This window comes from Cornus florida, unplaced genomic scaffold (genome assembly GCF_030987335.1).
Source record: "Cornus florida cultivar Cherokee Brave unplaced genomic scaffold, ASM3098733v1 CherokeeBrave_3.0.0_Hap2_Chr08, whole genome shotgun sequence".
Lineage (NCBI taxonomy): Eukaryota > Viridiplantae > Streptophyta > Magnoliopsida > Cornales > Cornaceae > Cornus > Cornus florida.
In genome coordinates, this window is record NW_026775578.1 from 13543747 (window position 1) to 13559986 (window position 16240).

At 33.1% G+C, this 16240-nt stretch overlaps 2 protein-coding genes across 3 annotated transcripts; both read left to right on the plus strand.

Annotated features, from left to right (window-relative positions):
• The first annotated feature begins 865 nt into the window (after positions 1-865).
• On the plus strand, positions 866-10244 carry LOC132269490 (UDP-galactose/UDP-glucose transporter 5-like). 2 transcript variants are annotated; one of them, XM_059770689.1, is made up of 12 exons: positions 866-1217; positions 1368-1521; positions 3669-3782; positions 3918-4010; positions 4179-4244; positions 6228-6326; positions 7295-7374; positions 7707-7819; positions 8983-9071; positions 9216-9302; positions 9437-9505; positions 9613-10244. In XM_059770689.1, exons 2-12 carry the CDS (start codon positions 1417-1419, stop codon positions 9727-9729), a joined length of 1032 nt encoding a protein of 343 aa, XP_059626672.1. In that variant the 5' UTR covers positions 866-1217; positions 1368-1416; the 3' UTR covers positions 9730-10244. The 2 variants fall into 2 exon arrangements, with proteins under 2 accessions (XP_059626672.1, XP_059626673.1); XM_059770690.1 differs by lacking the exon at positions 866-1217 and adding an exon at positions 2404-2608 and having other exon boundaries at positions 1401-1521.
• Positions 10245-12811: 2567 nt separating this feature from the next.
• On the plus strand, positions 12812-15333 carry LOC132269491 (glutelin type-D 1-like). Its single transcript, XM_059770691.1, has 3 exons — positions 12812-13195; positions 14202-14922; positions 15006-15333. Exons 1-3 carry the CDS (start codon positions 13000-13002, stop codon positions 15157-15159), a joined length of 1071 nt encoding a protein of 356 aa, XP_059626674.1. The 5' UTR covers positions 12812-12999; the 3' UTR covers positions 15160-15333.
• Positions 15334-16240: the final 907 nt, after the last annotated feature.

A 16240-nucleotide genomic window follows, 5' to 3' on the forward strand; every position in this document is an offset into this window, starting at 1 on the left:
TCTATCCCAAGTGGCCCATCCTTTAGCGCCATGTCAAGGCCACTTGTCACAATTAGATTTGTTCACTTCATGTCTCCAAAGCTTTCCTTCTATACATGTCTCCAAAGCTTTTCTTCTTTCAGCTAACTAAACTTCCTATTTTATAGGAATCCAAAGCTTTTCTTCTTTCAGCTAACTAAACTTCCTATTTTATAGGAATTTAGTTATTGAGTTTCATCCAAACTCTAGCCTTTTTATTTTTTGTTAACGCCCATTTTGAAAAAAGTGTGAGTTGCTATATTTCAACAACTATCATATCCATTAAATGGCTGAAATATATCTTCCTATATTTGCTCATAATATTTTTAAATTGGCCGATCCCCTTGACTCTATATTAGAAATACCTATTCGCTCCTTATTGGTCCACGCATCGCTGAGATGGTTGCCAAGTTTTGGTGCCAACAGGAACAAAATACCAAACCTATGTGAGATGCATAAAACAATGTAAATCAAATAATAATAAAAAATTAATTTTAAAAACACCAATAAATGAATCATTGTTCATACCAATTCCTGAATAAACAATACCTCTATATTTCCACAATTAAGGCAGTCAACAAATAAGTCATGGCCGGCCGAATTAATGTATAAACTACTCAACCATACTATAAGGAATTTCAGAATGCTGAAAATTATTTTCAGTTAACAAAATCCAGATAGTTCCTTCTATTCTCTGACAACGTCATTTTAACTTAACCAGAATGACCTAATTTCCCTACTTAAATCAAATCCCTAGTTTGCGTTCTTCAATACATTCCGTTGACCATATCAACGACCTAGACCATTGCTTGTTTACATCATGCGCTCCATTCCGAAAAATAGAACAAACTTTCTGGCACCCAAAACCAATGAGAAATTTCGCATTGGGACCCACCTCGACGTTTTTGGACGCTCACGTGGCCGCAATGAGCGAGTGGCGAAACCTAGAGAGAGAGAGACAAAGTCGCCGGCGAAACCGAGTCCACTGACTCACCGTGATCTCTATGACTTTAAGACACTCTTCTCTCACCCCTCACTTCTATGACCTTCTCTCTCTAACATTTCCTCCTCTTCTCTCTCTCTTTCCCCCAAGGTCTTGGATTACAAATTTTCTGTCCCTACCCTACATCAACCGGCGTTCAGTTTCCCGGTGATCTGAGCTTCGAATACCCGCTAGAATCGATATATATTTCTCTGGTGTAGGTCCTTTTATGTATTCTTTGCCGATGTTTATTTATTTTTTTTCTTTTCTTTATACATACACGAATATATATTTACACACACGAATATACATGTATATTTGTTTTCTGTATTGATTTTTTTTGTTTTGGAACTTGTGATGTTTATAGATGCTGTGAGTGTCTTGGAGAAGAGAGGCGGTGGTGACTTGGATGGGATATGGCGGAACCACCGTCACCGGCCTTGAAAGATAACAAGTTCTGGAAAGGGGTTTTTGCCGTGGTTGGGATCATGTCTACCCTCCTTATCTATGGCGTTCTACAGGTCAATAAATGTCATCTTATCTCCTAATTTTGCGAACTAATTAGTTGCGATTTGGATGATCTTGTTTGTTTGTTTATGTTTATTTTTTTATTTTATTGGATGAAATTGAACTAAATGTTCACTTTCTTGTTAAAAGAGAAACTTCCATTTTGAAAACCTAGTAATTACAATTTGTGTGATGCAGGACAGTGTACACGATCTGTAATTTTTATTTTGTTCTTTTGATTTCTTTACAAATTTATTGATTTCTTTACAAATTTATTGATTTCTATTTTTTAACTAGTTTTTGTCTTATACTTGCAGTTGAATTTGTGTTATTATAGGCTGCTGTATTGGTTAGGAGTGTTTTTAAGCAACTTATTACTTGTATTCCAACTTTTACAGGCCTATATATACACCAAGGGAAAAAAACAAAAATAAGTGTTAATTGGTTTTGCCAATACTAATACTATTAGGAGTTTTCTGTAGTTTGCCTAGTGGATTTAAGATTACTTTTATTATTGCTCTGTTAATTTACCATGTGGATTTAAGATTCCATGGCGCGCCCACCCCCCCCCCCCCCCCCCCCCCCCCGGGGTAATGTAACTTCTACTGTGTTAGACCTGTTTTGTTGTTTCTTTCCTTTTTCCTATGTCCATATGGTTGTATGCTTAACCCAGTGAGTGTGTTGGATGATAAGAATTGTAGTCAAAAGGTGGTTGTTGTTGGGATGAAGAATTATTTAATTCAGGTGTCTTGGAAATGGAGACATTGGCACTGAGAGTCTGAGACTGACTTAAATTTGATTTGTTTCCTAACCCATAATCTAATTGATCAAAAGCTATGATGCTTCTATAGGAAGCAAAAATGAAGGGCTTAATTTTGTATTCATCTGACTTGTAGAGGCTACACTGTATGCCATGAGGATCCTTAAGATGCACAGGAGCATTTGCACCTTACAATGTGCCTTTGATTTGGGCTAGGCGATTTTAAAAAGGTCGAAGAATTGGCTTTGATCATCTTTCTTGATCAGTTACTTTCTTTACTTATTACAAGGGAACTCACTCTTCCTGGGTGCGAAGATTTGTCTCCAAGTTTGCTGCTCAAGGCATGTCTGAATTTTCAAACTTCCTAATTTTCTTCCATATCTTTGGTTACAATGAAGTGAATATATAATATAGGATTTCTGACAGGGTACTTTACTCACCTTTTTGATATTGTCATGAAACGTTGAAGCATTTGGGAAAGGTACCCCAGGTGACATAATAGTGATATGGGAATGTGTTCCTTATTTTTTGTTGGGCACGATTCTTGTTTATGTGTACAATAGTGTGTATATATATTTTTTCATTATAGGCATTCAACTGTCAAATGGCGTTTTTTGATGTGTCTCATTTAATCTTGTGTCCGACTATGGTATGTAATTTGTTTTAAACTGTCTGAGAATATGGAACTGTAAAATGACAAAAGAGGTGCTGAACTGGTTCACCTTTGTTTTTTCACTTACAAGTGCATGAAGGGACATATGGCCTTCTAATTTCTTATTATGTGTGACTTGTCACCGGCTGTTGATTTTTTTTATTTTATATTTTTACAGTAAACATGGTAAATGGTTGTAGTGACTTGTTTCATGGTTTCTCACCCATGCTAGACACACAACACCTAGTTATGGGGAATAAGATGTACGTCCTACATGCCTGCTAAGAAATGCACCTATCTAGCATATTTGATTGTTCAAGTTTATGGTATACTTATATACAAAACTTTCTTACTATAAATTTTTTTTTTTGGTTACATTATTGCTTCAAAACAAGTAAAATGTCCATCTTAAATATTCTATATCAGATGAAAAGACCACATTACCCTAGAAAATAAATGAAGAATATTGAAAAAAAATTAATGTTAAACCCTATCCCCATATCATTGGTTTTGGAAATTTGATAAATCTGACACTTAGGCACATGCTTACACCTGACGCACATAACCATGTCCATGCAACATCAATGTTTCAGAGTTTAATTGCCTTCCATGGGTTGTTTTTATTGTTGTTCAATTTGCTCTTCCTTCTCCATTTATTTAGTTTTTGATTAGTTGTTATAGTATTCTCAGGCATGCCAATACTTGTGTCGTATCTCTTAAATATGTTCATAAAAATTTATATCGTGCAGGAGAAAATCATGAGAGTTCCATATGGACCAAACAAAGAATTTTTTAGGTACTCATTATTCCTTGTTTTCTGCAATCGCATTACAACATCAGCGGTCTCTGCAGGGTCTTTATTGGTAATTAAACAATTTTTTTATGCGCCATATGGTGTTTTCCTATCCATTCTACACACAATGCACTTTAATAAGATTTATTTGGAATTCCATTGTTAAACTATATTTTTTATTAGATCAATATTTTCTCTTCTCTAGGCAAGTAAAAAAGCATTGGACCCTGTTGCTCCAGTTTATAAGTATTGCCTTATATCAGTAACAAACATACTAACCACAACATGCCAGTATGAGGTAAACTGTGTGTATTTTCAGTGTTTTTTACAATGAATTTCCAGAGAGAAAAAAGAGAATTTCTTCATTTCTATTAGAACTTTGCTTAGAAAGAGTTTGCTTGACAGTTGATAAGCAATGATAAATTGTTGCACTAATTTTTTCATTGACCCCAACTGATTATTCCAGGCCCTTAAATATGTCAGCTTTCCTGTTCAGACACTTGCAAAATGTGCCAAAATGATACCTGTGATGGTAAGTTAATCTTGTGTGGTCATCGGTTGATAATGGTAGTCACTATATATGTTCTTTTCTAATTTCCCAATGAACAGAATTCCTTTTGTATTGTACTGCTCGTTGTTAGTTTTGACAATCTAATTGCTCGTTGCCACAGCTGCTGTTCTTAAAAAATATTAGTTTTTTCTATCTTTATATTTCTATATGTGCTACTCTTTTTTTCTTGTGATTATTCCTTAGAAGATGATAGCTGATTATTGTTGTTATAACATTCTTTTTCTTCTCACTTCTCTTAGTTTTCCAATTAAGGTATACCCCTTGTTATCTTCTACTGCCTCTTTGTCCTGTGAAGATGCTTTCGGTATCACTTCATTTCCAATTTACTTTTCTCAACTAATACAATTCTAAATGTGGCAGTTGAAATCTAAGAAACCCTTAGTTCAAAAATTATAATACAAACGTCGAATCTGTAATACAATGGTACTGGAGGACACGTATATACCTACTTCTTCTTCTTTATTTATTTTATAATTGGATTACATACCTATACAATTTTGATACTGCCCCCACTGGAATTATAGGAAAATTTCACTATTGACCCCACTCAATGCTTTGAATTTTTTTTATCTTGATATTGTTAAAGGCCGCCCCCGCTCACATAATTTTCTGGGTTCGTCCCTGCGTAGAGGATATGGAGAAGTCTCTGCAGATGACAGGCTTATCAATAAAAGAGAAGTCCTCTGCAGATGACATGATAACAAACCCACGAAGGTGGCCGAGGCGATGGTTTAAGGACCAGACGTTTCAGGTTCACCTGTCCTTAGAATTCCTAATAAAAAAGAAGTCCTCTGCAGATGACATGATAACAAACCCACGAAGGTGGCGGAGGCGATGGTTCAAGGACCAGACGTTTCAGGTTCACCTGTCCTTAGAATTCCTAATGCATGTGGTTTTTGGGTGATTGGATGTTTTTAAAGGAGATTAGAAAGCCTTTTAGGTCGAAGAATTCCTAATGCATTTGGTTTTTGGGTGATTGCATGTTTTTAAAGGAGATTAGAAAGCCTTTTAGGTCAATGCATGTGATCTTTCTCTCACCTTATCTTTATTTTTCTACATTTTTGAATTTTAATTAATTAAATGCGTTTTGATTTCTCTCACTAATAACCTCTTTTTCCCCTACTCTCTCTCTCTCTCTCTCTCTCACACACACACACCCACACACACAGCATCATCATCCGTCTCCCATTCTAAGCACTTCTCCCACTTTCTCTAAAACACTAATAAAGTCAGATATTCAAATTTAGTTTGTTCTTAAAAGAAGCATGTATTTTCTTTCAAATAAAATAAGTTGTCTTTTGAAAAGAGAAGTACGACAGAGCTTCAACACCCCAATAGAGGTCCTCGATTTATAATAGTATACATACACAAACGTTAAGTCGTAGAAAGTTTTGGAATCTAAGGATTTTGAAGACTAAAAATCAACGGTTTTCTAGTGATATACATTGTTGTTAAGTGTAGCCTTTGTTGATATCAATCTGAAGCGTCAGTCATCATGATTACAGCGAGTCTCATATCCTCTTTATTTTGAACTTTCTGAATGCTAAGCTTTTACATTTGCATACTTGAATTGGTGTACACCAGGATAGACGTTATTAGACAAGAATAATTTTGCTTTTTGGATAGATATGCTGGTAAAGCTATTTGTTCACTTTCATGTGAGGTCATTGTTTCTTTCATCTTTATTTTTCCTTTTTCTGTAGATGCTATCATTTTAAACTTCTTGCAGTTACTCTTTAGTTAGATCTTGTGATGGTCAACAATGTAGCTTAACTAATGAGAATTTGGAGAGAACATGAGATTGGTAGATGATATCATATTTGATATATCGATATTCACATAATGAGAATTTGTTTTTCTCCATTTTGGGCTGCGAATTTTATTTTTATTGTTACGAACTCTGTATTAAACTTTAAATTTGTTCATTTTCTGTGAATCGTACAGCTTTGGAGCACTGTCATTATGCAAAAGAGATACAAGATGCCTGACTATATGTTGGCTTTTCTAGTGATGCTCGGGTGTGCAATATTCATTTTGTACCCGGTAAAAATATGGTTCTGTTCTTGTATTACCTGACTGGTTTCAGTGCTTTCGCTGTTCATGCATGTCCAATAATTGTTGCACTCCAAATGCTGGTGATGAGTGTCAACTATATGCTTAATGTTTTCATGTACAGATTGATCCGATGATAAGTCTATAACTTAATTAACTTTAAAAAGGCCACTACCCGGTGTTGCCATCTTGGTCTTTCCTACAATGGGTGCTGGGAGTGACTTAATTAACTTTAAAGAACTAAATAAATTGGAGGAACCAGTCTGATTTGATGGTGAATAATTGATGGTTAATTGTATTACATATGAATTAATAAATTACGAAAAATATCTTAATATAATATTAATTGTTAGAACAGTTTTTTAATAGAATTCCGTGAGTGCATACATAGATTTGCAGAAGAAAATTTGTTATTAGTGAAAGATTTTTTTCTTCTCATACGGCGTGTCTTCGATTATATAATCGGCCAATCAATTGTGTTAATAAACTATTTATTTCTCTTGTATGTATGCCGGCAATTGCAAAATCAAAGGGGTGTTGATTTCTTCACCCTTAAAAAATGGACATTTAGGTGACATTTTATGCATTATAATCAACATAAATAATTAAACAATAATTGTTTGGCAAACAATTGAACAATTACTAAACAATAAGCAATCAACAGGATTAAATTATCTAGGGTGTGGAATCTTTTTTGTCCCTTTTCTACTATATCTGACATTAATACTTCTAATGAAATTATAAATATGTAAAAAAACATATTGCAAGAAATTTCGGAAAAGGAAGTGATTGAACCTTATCAATAGCATTCACAAAGAAAAGAATAAATATGTTATTTGTAAATATAAGTTTTTAGAGGGTCCACTCAAATGTTGCTGTTGTCAATGCATTTGCCCTGTATTAGTTTGTGGTAAAATTTTGACATTAACCACACATTTATATTTTGCATTTGATTGTAGGCAGCAGGTGACATTAATCCATATAATAGAGGAAGGGAAAGCACAGTTTGGGGCGTTTCATTAATGCTTGGTTACCTTGGGTATTGATTCCTAGCTCATTTCCCCTTGTTATTTTCTTTTTGATTATTTCATACCTCAATTATATTCCTTTATATGCTTAGTAAGTGGCAATAGTTAAAACTGTTAATCCCTTGTATAATATTGGGAAATTATTATGTGTGAGCTTCTGAACTGTGTTTGAAGCTTACAGTAGCTGTGTTTTATGGTTAAATGTTTTCTTTGTTAGCTGTATACTTTGTATATATAACTATTTCATTGTTTTTACCATCTTTTGAAGATTTTACATTTTACTATTAATTTGCTTTTCCAATTGATATGTTCATGCATTCAGATGCTTTTTTTAATGTATCAGGTTTGATGGCTTTACAAGCACATTCCAGGATAAACTATTTAGAGGCTATGATATGGAAATACATAATCAAATATTCTATACAACATTATGTTCTTGTTTACTCAGCTTGACTGGTATGTTCCCCATCTTTATCTGAATCTCATAGTTATCATGGTATCCTGAGCAATTTATCTGGTTGTTGTCATCTCGGTAGAATCTTGAATGATATTTCTTCATTCTGGTTGTTAAAAGACAATGTTGCAGGTGTCGTTATATGTGGAAGCATTATGGATATGTTGTTTTTGTACTATTCTTTCAATATATTATGAGTTTTTTATTTTTTATTTTTTTTTCCTGAATATATATCTCTATATATAAAGATACATATTATGAGTTTTAGGACTCTAAACAGACTGAACCATTACTTCCCTTTGATGATTGAAAATTCACTCTTCTACTAGCCTCAGACATGAAAGGGGACTGCATTTTGTAGTTTGTTACTATTTATCAATTCATTGTATATGGTTAAGATCAATGTTTTGAAGTTCAGCTTTCGATCAAATTTTGGTCACTGAGGATGTGGAATTGATCTTATGAAGTTCAAAACAAGAGATAGCACCCATACAAGGATTTAAAATTGTGACTTTGCTTGAACTTCTTCTCTCTAGATTTGAAACCAATTAATTGAATTTCATAGAAGATATGCAGAACAATACCTCTTTCTCAGCATTTCTACCGTGCTGAAAGGTGTTCGATTTTATATCCACCTAATATTTAAATCCTCGATACAATATATAATTTTCTCTCCCTGACATGCCCTGGAACCAAAGCATGGTTGATATCCCTGGAGGGGCAAAACCTAAGTTTTGTTTCTAACATGATCATATCTCAAAGTTAAGAAAAATTATGTGTTTGAAGGCATAAAGTTTTACATCTTCTGGTTGATACGTGGTAACTCATGATTGAAAGTGTTATTGATGGCTAAATATTGTTTCTCAAACATAACAACAAAATGATGACAGTTCCCTCCTCTTCTTTGTCAATATGAATAAAGGCATGTGCCATTCACATTAATATTGATGGCGCATACATTTTGATTAAAGTTTGCGTATTTTTTAAATGTCTGCCTCTCATAATATTGTTTAAAAATCTTCTTTGTCTGAGTAGGTGTGTAGTCCTAGTTTATGTTTTTCCTTGAACTGACTTTCCATGTGTCGGCGTCTGTTGTATCTTCCAAGGTGTGTTGCATTTTGGTGCCTAATTACCAGTTCTGTTGGCTGCCTTCGTTTTTATTCAGGTCTAATATTACAGGGGCATCTTCTTATGGCAGTAGATTTTGTTTCCCGCCATAGTGATTGTTTCTTTGACATTGCACTGCTATCTACTGTAAGTGATTTTTATGAGTCTTCTACATATCTTATCAATAATATTACAGCTATATCCTTCTCATGCTGAAGAACAAAGGACATCTCCCTTCCACAACCCAAAATGATAATAATACTAATGTTTCGTGTTTGATTTTCATTGCAGGTAGCAACTGCTAGTCAATTCTTCATTTCTTACACAATTCGCACATTTGGTGCTCTAACATTTGCGACCATAATGACTACAAGACAGGTAAAAGATGAGTTTTTCTTTCTTTTCTTTTCTTCTTCTTCTTCGTTTTTTTTTTTTTTAGCTTCACTGTTGTGTTCTTCACATTTAAACTACTAATTTAAGGGTGCCCTTTCAAATTTTTGTTGTTGATAAAGTTGGTGAGCATTCTGCTGTCATGCGTGTGGTTTGCCCACCCCCTCAGCTGGGAGCAGTTCATTGGAGCTGTAAGCCCCCTTACCTCAATCCCTCCATGCACAAGCTCACTCGCACACACTCACACATGTTTTGAATATTCAAAATCTCAATTAAATGACTCTGTTTCATTAATCAGGTTATTGTTTTCGGTTCCCTTTATGCAAAGAGCTTCATGAAAAATAAACCCCCGAAGCCTCCATCTTCAGAACAATTGGAAAGTGGAGAGTCTAGTCCGCTGACGGGAAAACCCTGATGCAGGATGGTACACTTAGCGAATAGGCAGCTGTATTTGCAAGTGTGTGGCTGCATTGAGATGCGGTGATTGACTTGGATGGGAGTGGCTCTGCTGAACTACAGACATCACTGCATGCCAGTGGATCCATCTCAAGTCTGAATCATCCGCCTGTAGAATTTAGTTATATATGACCCCTTTCCCCTATTTTTTAACAGGGGTATAAACTATCTGAAGCCACAAACATGAGCTTTTCTTGTTTTTTGTTTTATTTTATTTATATATATTTTTTCTTTTCTAACAATATGAAAAAAAGAAAAAGAAAAAAGAATATGTATAATGTAATCTGTTAAAGTTACATTTTGACTTGTTCAGAATGTAGTTCCCTTTGGGGACAGAAAAGGTGCCTCACATCTGGAACCCTAGAATACAAAGCTTGTCAGCTCGAGATGGTCTTTTTACGCAGTTTAAAACATGTTTGGTTGTGTACTGGAGAGAGAAATTACAATGTATTAAATTATACATATTCTTTTTTATATTAGGTTTAGCCCCTAAGCAAGTTCTTAGAAATGCAGGTCTTGCTTAGCCGGATGGTGCTTGGTTGATCTTTCCTAATTTTAAGGATGATTTTATGTTAGCATCAATATTTATTGTTTGTACTGAAATCTTTTCCCTCTGTAAGTTAATTTTTATGAATTGTTATAGTCAGTACAGGGAATATAGAAAATAAAGGGTAAAATTGTCAACTATGAATTATTTTAGTAAATAAATCTTCTTCTTGTTTTACAAAAATAAAAATAAATTAAATTAAAATTAAAATTAAGATATGAATATAGCAAAACCGTGCAAAAACTTTTCTAGTGAATGAATTTTTTTTTATCTGGAAGCTGAGCCAAACATGTCCTAAATTTCTTGAAATAAATAATGGCTGAAAATTCACTGTATAAGAATTACTGAGTCAGTAAAATCATTGCATTAAAACCGTGCTGGCACGAAAATCCAGTTAGAGGAATAAGATAGAAACAATTCTTGGTGGAATTAGCTTTATTAGGCATTTCATTATAAATCACTTTTTTTTTTTTTTTTTTTTTTTTTTTTTTTTTTTTTTTTTTCTTATTGAGGTTTTAAAGTTCTCAAAAAGGCTCTCAAGATTCTTAACAATTCTTGGTGGAATTAGCTTTATTAGGCATCTCATTATAATCTAATGTTCTTTTGTTAAAAAAAAAAAAAAAAAAAAAAAAAAAAAACAACATTAATTTCACTTCTGTTTTTTTTTTTTGTTTCTTTTTCTTATTGAGGTTTTAAAGTTGTCAAAAAGGCTCTCAAGGTTCTCAACCATCCAAAAGTTGGACTGAAACCAATGTTTATGGTGATTAAACAAACTTGATTTATTTTAGATATGGTTTACGAATCATGAGCTCATCATCTTCCGTGATGACAATACTGTTGCATTTATTCCTTATCCAAAAAATAAAAAAATAAATAAATATTTTCCATTTATGTCATGAGCCATTGGTCGGTTCTTTTATTCTATTAAGATTTAGACTTCGAAAACAAAATTTGTATCTTTTCAAAACTATACTAAATTTAATGTTCTTTTGTTTAAAAAAGAAAGAAAAAGAAAAAATTAATTAATTTCATCCCAATGCTCAATGTATGAAGGCCTTTTTTATAATAAATATCCTCTCTTTTATCATATTTTTTTTTCACTATGACAATATTTACAAAGCCATAATGCTTCCTTATCGGGAAAAAAAAATAAAAATAAAAATACAAAGTCATGATTCCTTCAAAATGAAATATAAAAAAATATTTTCAAAATAAAAAAATTAAAATTGTTTAGGATTAAGATTTTTAGATGATGTAGATTAAAGAATATTTTAATCTACAGATGGGACTTGTATCTAGACAGTGTTTTAGCTTAAGTCACATAAAATGAGAGTGTGAAAATAACTACTCATGAGAAGAATTGTGTTACTTAAGTTTTACTTTCGCATAATGTAGGATTAAGATTTTCAGATGATGTAGATAAAAGAAAATGCTATAGATAGGACTGGTATGTTTTGCTAAAATTAAAACTTTGGTTCCAACCATTTCCAGATTAATAATAAATCTTATTACCTTAAACTTCTCTCATTTAAAATGAAAGATTCTCTTAATTAATAAAGTCAAAAAATATTCTTACTAATTAATTATAGACAAAATCAATGTAAGGTTGTTCATGTGATTTTGTGGTGACCCTATTAATTCCTCCCATTAATTGAAAAAACTGTGAACTAAAACATTAAAAAAATTATAAAAAATATAAAAATAATTAATCTCTAAATAATTAGTAGACATAGTTTGACGTGTGCGGACAACTTAAATATCCAATAAAAAGATACCCACTACAATGAATATCATTGTTTTTAAATTAGAAAAGGAATTCCATTCTATCAATTCAATCCTACAAATATGCAACCAACAGTAATGCTATTTATATGGGAACCATTTCTTAGTTTTCTTTCTTTTTCTCCTTCATTTTTTAAATAAAATTCTAATTCTCACATCCCGATAGAAACAATAGTAAAAATAAGAATTATGTAGGATTAAGTATAAAAAAGTATAGAACTTGGAGGAAAAAAAAAAATACACAGACTTCTAACATGACTAAGGAGTAGTAATTCATAAATAGTCACTAATAAGAACTTCTAATCGGTAATGGAAAAGAATCCAATTATGATTTCTACAGATAAAATTTATATATATATATATAAAGTACTCCTACTAATTGATTATGTAAAAAATTAATAAAAGGGTGTTCATGTAATTTTATGACGACCCTATTAATGTCTCAGTAATTGAGTGTTGTTGTGACCCCATTAATTGCTCTCATTAATTGAAAATTCTGAATAATTGATTATATGAGTCATTGTTTACTAAGCGGATAATTCGCAAATGAAGGAGATAATAATAATAATAATAATAATAATGTGTAATTAATTAGTAGACATATTTTGACTTGTAGGGACACCTCTAAATAACCTTATCCAATAAATAAAAAAATTCCCTCTAAAGTTAATTCGAGATAATCTCAATATATCTGGAATATCAATACATATAAATCTTTTCTGTTACCAATTACACTCCTAATACAACTCAATCATCTTTGCCTATAGTTATAAATACAGACCAACCCTCTTCTCATTTACTTCACTTCAGAATTTCTAATCGTTTTTCTTTCTTCGTTGTCTTTTTGGGTTTTTTTTTCTGTGATTGATTGATTTTGTGAGTTGGAAGAGAGAAACAGACATGGAGATTGATCTATCACCAAGATTGGCGAAGAAGTTGTACGGAGGGAATGGGGGTTCTTACTACGCATGGTGTCCCAATGAACTGGCCATGTTGAAGGAAGGCAACATAGGCGCATCTAAGCTCGCTCTTGAGAAGAATGGCTTCGCCCTCCCTCGTTACTCTGATTCTGCCAAGGTCGCTTATGTTCTTCAAGGTATGTATACTGATACACCACTCATATACATGGATAGGTCATATTCTAGTTTTATTCAATTTTATTTGATGATTATTTGTAGCTATTGTGTAGATTTTTTATATGGGTTTGCTGTGGTGATTTGTTTTTCGTTTTTTAAATGATTGATTGTGGGTTGTGGAAGCCCCTTGATGCTTTAGATGAGATTGTGCATCTATATACATGTGTATATATATTTATATTTGTTTACATACATGCTGTTTATTTACTGTTAGTTTAAATTTTTGTATTTTATTACATGTTATTTTGTATCTCTAGATTTCTCAGGCAGTATGGTGTTGTATTATATTTGAGAATTGATTAAGATGATTTGTTAATTTAATCATTTATTTTCAAGTGGTTTGGTTTGCTTTTTTGAATGGTTCATGTCCCTTCAATTTCTATTAGTTTTACTTTTTCGAAAGTCACTCTTGAAGTTCAAAATTTTTAGGGTTAAGCCTATTGAATATCAATTGGTTTGTTTCCGATCATATATACATCCAGAATTATGTTCATATATTTGTTAGATTAGTTTGTTTTTGATATATTGGTGCAATTGGAACTGAATTTGGATTTGGACTTATGACTTTTATTTATTAATTTGGATTGAAAATATAATTGAAAATTTATTCAGGATAGAATAATTATTTTGGCTGTCTTGTTTAAGAAGTGCTTTCTATATATTCTTCCAGCATCAAGTTGATAGGAGGGGGTGACTTTGGGGAGTGAACATACATGGGTCAAGTGTTGTTCTTATGTGTGATGATCTAAGTGTTGTTCTTATGTGTGATGATCTTGATTGTGTCTTCTGCAATTTTATTTGTTTATCATTTGATGGATTGGTTTTTTTCGTGGTTGAGCTTAATTTATTTGTCAAATATTTTCATTTATTTGTCAAATACTTTTCTTATGCTAACTTATTGTTGTTTTATGTTTTAATCTCTTATGCTAACTTATGTCTATTTGATTGTTTGTTTGCCTTCTTTAGGCAGTGGTGTTACTGGAATTATTCTTCCTGAACAAGAGGAGAAGGTAGTTGCAATTAAGAAGGGCGATGCCATTGCCCTCCCTTTTGGTGTTGTTACATGGTGGTACAACAAGGAGGACACCGAACTCGTGGTCCTCTTCTTGGGTGATACCTCAAAGGCCCACAAGACTGGCTCATTCACCGATTTCTTTCTCACCGGATCAAATGGCATCTTCACCGGTTTCTCAACCGAGTTTGTGAGCAGGGCGTGGGACTTGGAAGAAAGTGTTGTGAAGACGCTTGTTGGAAAGCAATCAGGCAATGGCATTGTCAAGCTTGAAGATGGCTTTCAGATGCCTGAGCCCAAAAAGGAACACCGCGTTGGCATGGCATTGAACTGTGAGGAAGCTCCACTTGATGTGGACATTAAGAAAGGTGGAAGGGTGGTTGTGCTGAACACCAAGAACTTGCCTTTGGTTGGTGAGGTTGGGCTTGGGGCCGATCTTGTTAGGTTGGATGGGAGTGCCATGTGCTCTCCCGGCTTCTCTTGCGACTCGGCACTGCAGGTGACCTACATTGTTAGGGGCAGTGGCCGTGTTCAGGTTGTCGGTGTTGATGGCAAACGCGTCTTGGAAACAACCATAAAGGCTGGTAATCTGTTCATTGTGCCGAGGTTCTTTGTGGTTTCAAAGATTGCTGATACTGATGGCTTGGAGTGGTTCTCTATCATCACCACTCCCAAGTAAGTTTTTTATCGGTTTTTGTTTAATATTGGTATTAAGTTCATGCTGACACCAAATGACATTGATGATTTGTTTGTTGCAGTCCTGTTTTTACCCATCTAGCAGGAAGTATTTCATGCTGGAAGGCGTTGTCTCCTCAAGTTCTCCAGGCTTCATTCGACGTGACTCCGGATGTGCAGAAGCAATTTTCCTCCAAGAGAAATGCAGATGCCATCTTCTTCCCCCCACCAAATTGAGAATGCCCTGAGCTTTCTTTTCTTTTCATCAATAATGCTCGTGTTAGCTTCGTATAGGATTGGGTTGGTTTTGTCCTCCTTTTTATGTTTGGTGGTTCTTGGAATGGATTTTGGTAAATTGTGTGATTTCAGTTTTTGGATTTTTGTTATAATGGTAACTGGAATTTTGCTTTATGGGTTTTTGCACATGAGACATTATCAAAGCTTATTAGTGAGGGATTTATAAATATACAAAACCAGTATATGATTGGCATCAAACAGTATATGATTTTATGTTAAGTGAATAATTTATCCAATTCGTAGATTGAATTTGACTATAAACGATTCATAAATTGTTGATTGTTGATTGTTGATTTTTTATTTATTTTTTTATTTTTTATTTTTTGCTAGAATCATTTACTTCTTTCAATCTAAATAATAGAATTAAATTTAATTTTTCAAAGTTCTATTAGTATTCTTTTTTAATATATAGAATGCTTTGGATAACTCATTTTTTTTGTTCCTAGTTCGATTCTTTCTTTTAAAACTCTTAGAACCATAAAAGACTTGGAAGATCATTTTCGAGGAGAACCAATCCGTTTAAAAAAACAAAAATGGGCTTTTTGCACTTTTCCTTTCTTTTTTCTTTTTCATTCAATTTTTATGGAAGGTCCTAACTTTGATTGTATAATCTAAAATTTTAAATTTTTTTTTGTTTAAAATTTTCTATTCTCTTTTCCCATCCCATTTAAAAAAATTAGTTTTATAAAAAAGGAGTGATTTTTCTGTACAAAATGCCAAAATGGGGTGTACAAATTTAGTCTTTTTATTTTGTTATTTTAATTCTAAAAGAAAAAAAAAATACAAATACCAATATGAAGTCTATGATATAGGTGATTACCATAGGTGAAATTATAGATCATTTCATTGGACATCTTATACATATAGGCCTCCAAACCATTCTTTCTGCAATTTTAGAACATTCTATCTACTCTACAAATATCTAAAACTCTCCCCAATACTTTTCAAACTTTTCAATCTTCTGGGAGACTTTATGGAGTGGTCCTCGTGTAACATACATTCTGGACATTATACTTGTTAT

Bases quoted from the DNA above. Each gene is read 5' to 3' on its own strand.
- LOC132269491 (XM_059770691.1), top strand. From the start codon at position 13,000: ATGGAGATTGATCTATCACCAAGATTGGCGAAGAAGTTGTACGGAGGG. The intron at 13,196-14,201 runs GTATGTATACTG...TGCCTTCTTTAG, and splicing joins GGTCGCTTATGTTCTTCAAG to GCAGTGGTGTTACTGGAATT. The intron at 14,923-15,005 runs GTAAGTTTTTTA...TGTTTGTTGCAG, and splicing joins TCTATCATCACCACTCCCAA to TCCTGTTTTTACCCATCTAG.
- LOC132269490 (XM_059770689.1), top strand. From the start codon at position 1,417: ATGGCGGAACCACCGTCACCGGCCTTGAAAGATAACAAGTTCTGGAAA. The intron at 4,011-4,178 runs GTAAACTGTGTG...TGATTATTCCAG, and splicing joins CCACAACATGCCAGTATGAG to GCCCTTAAATATGTCAGCTT. The intron at 9,072-9,215 runs GTAAGTGATTTT...TTTTCATTGCAG, and splicing joins ACATTGCACTGCTATCTACT to GTAGCAACTGCTAGTCAATT.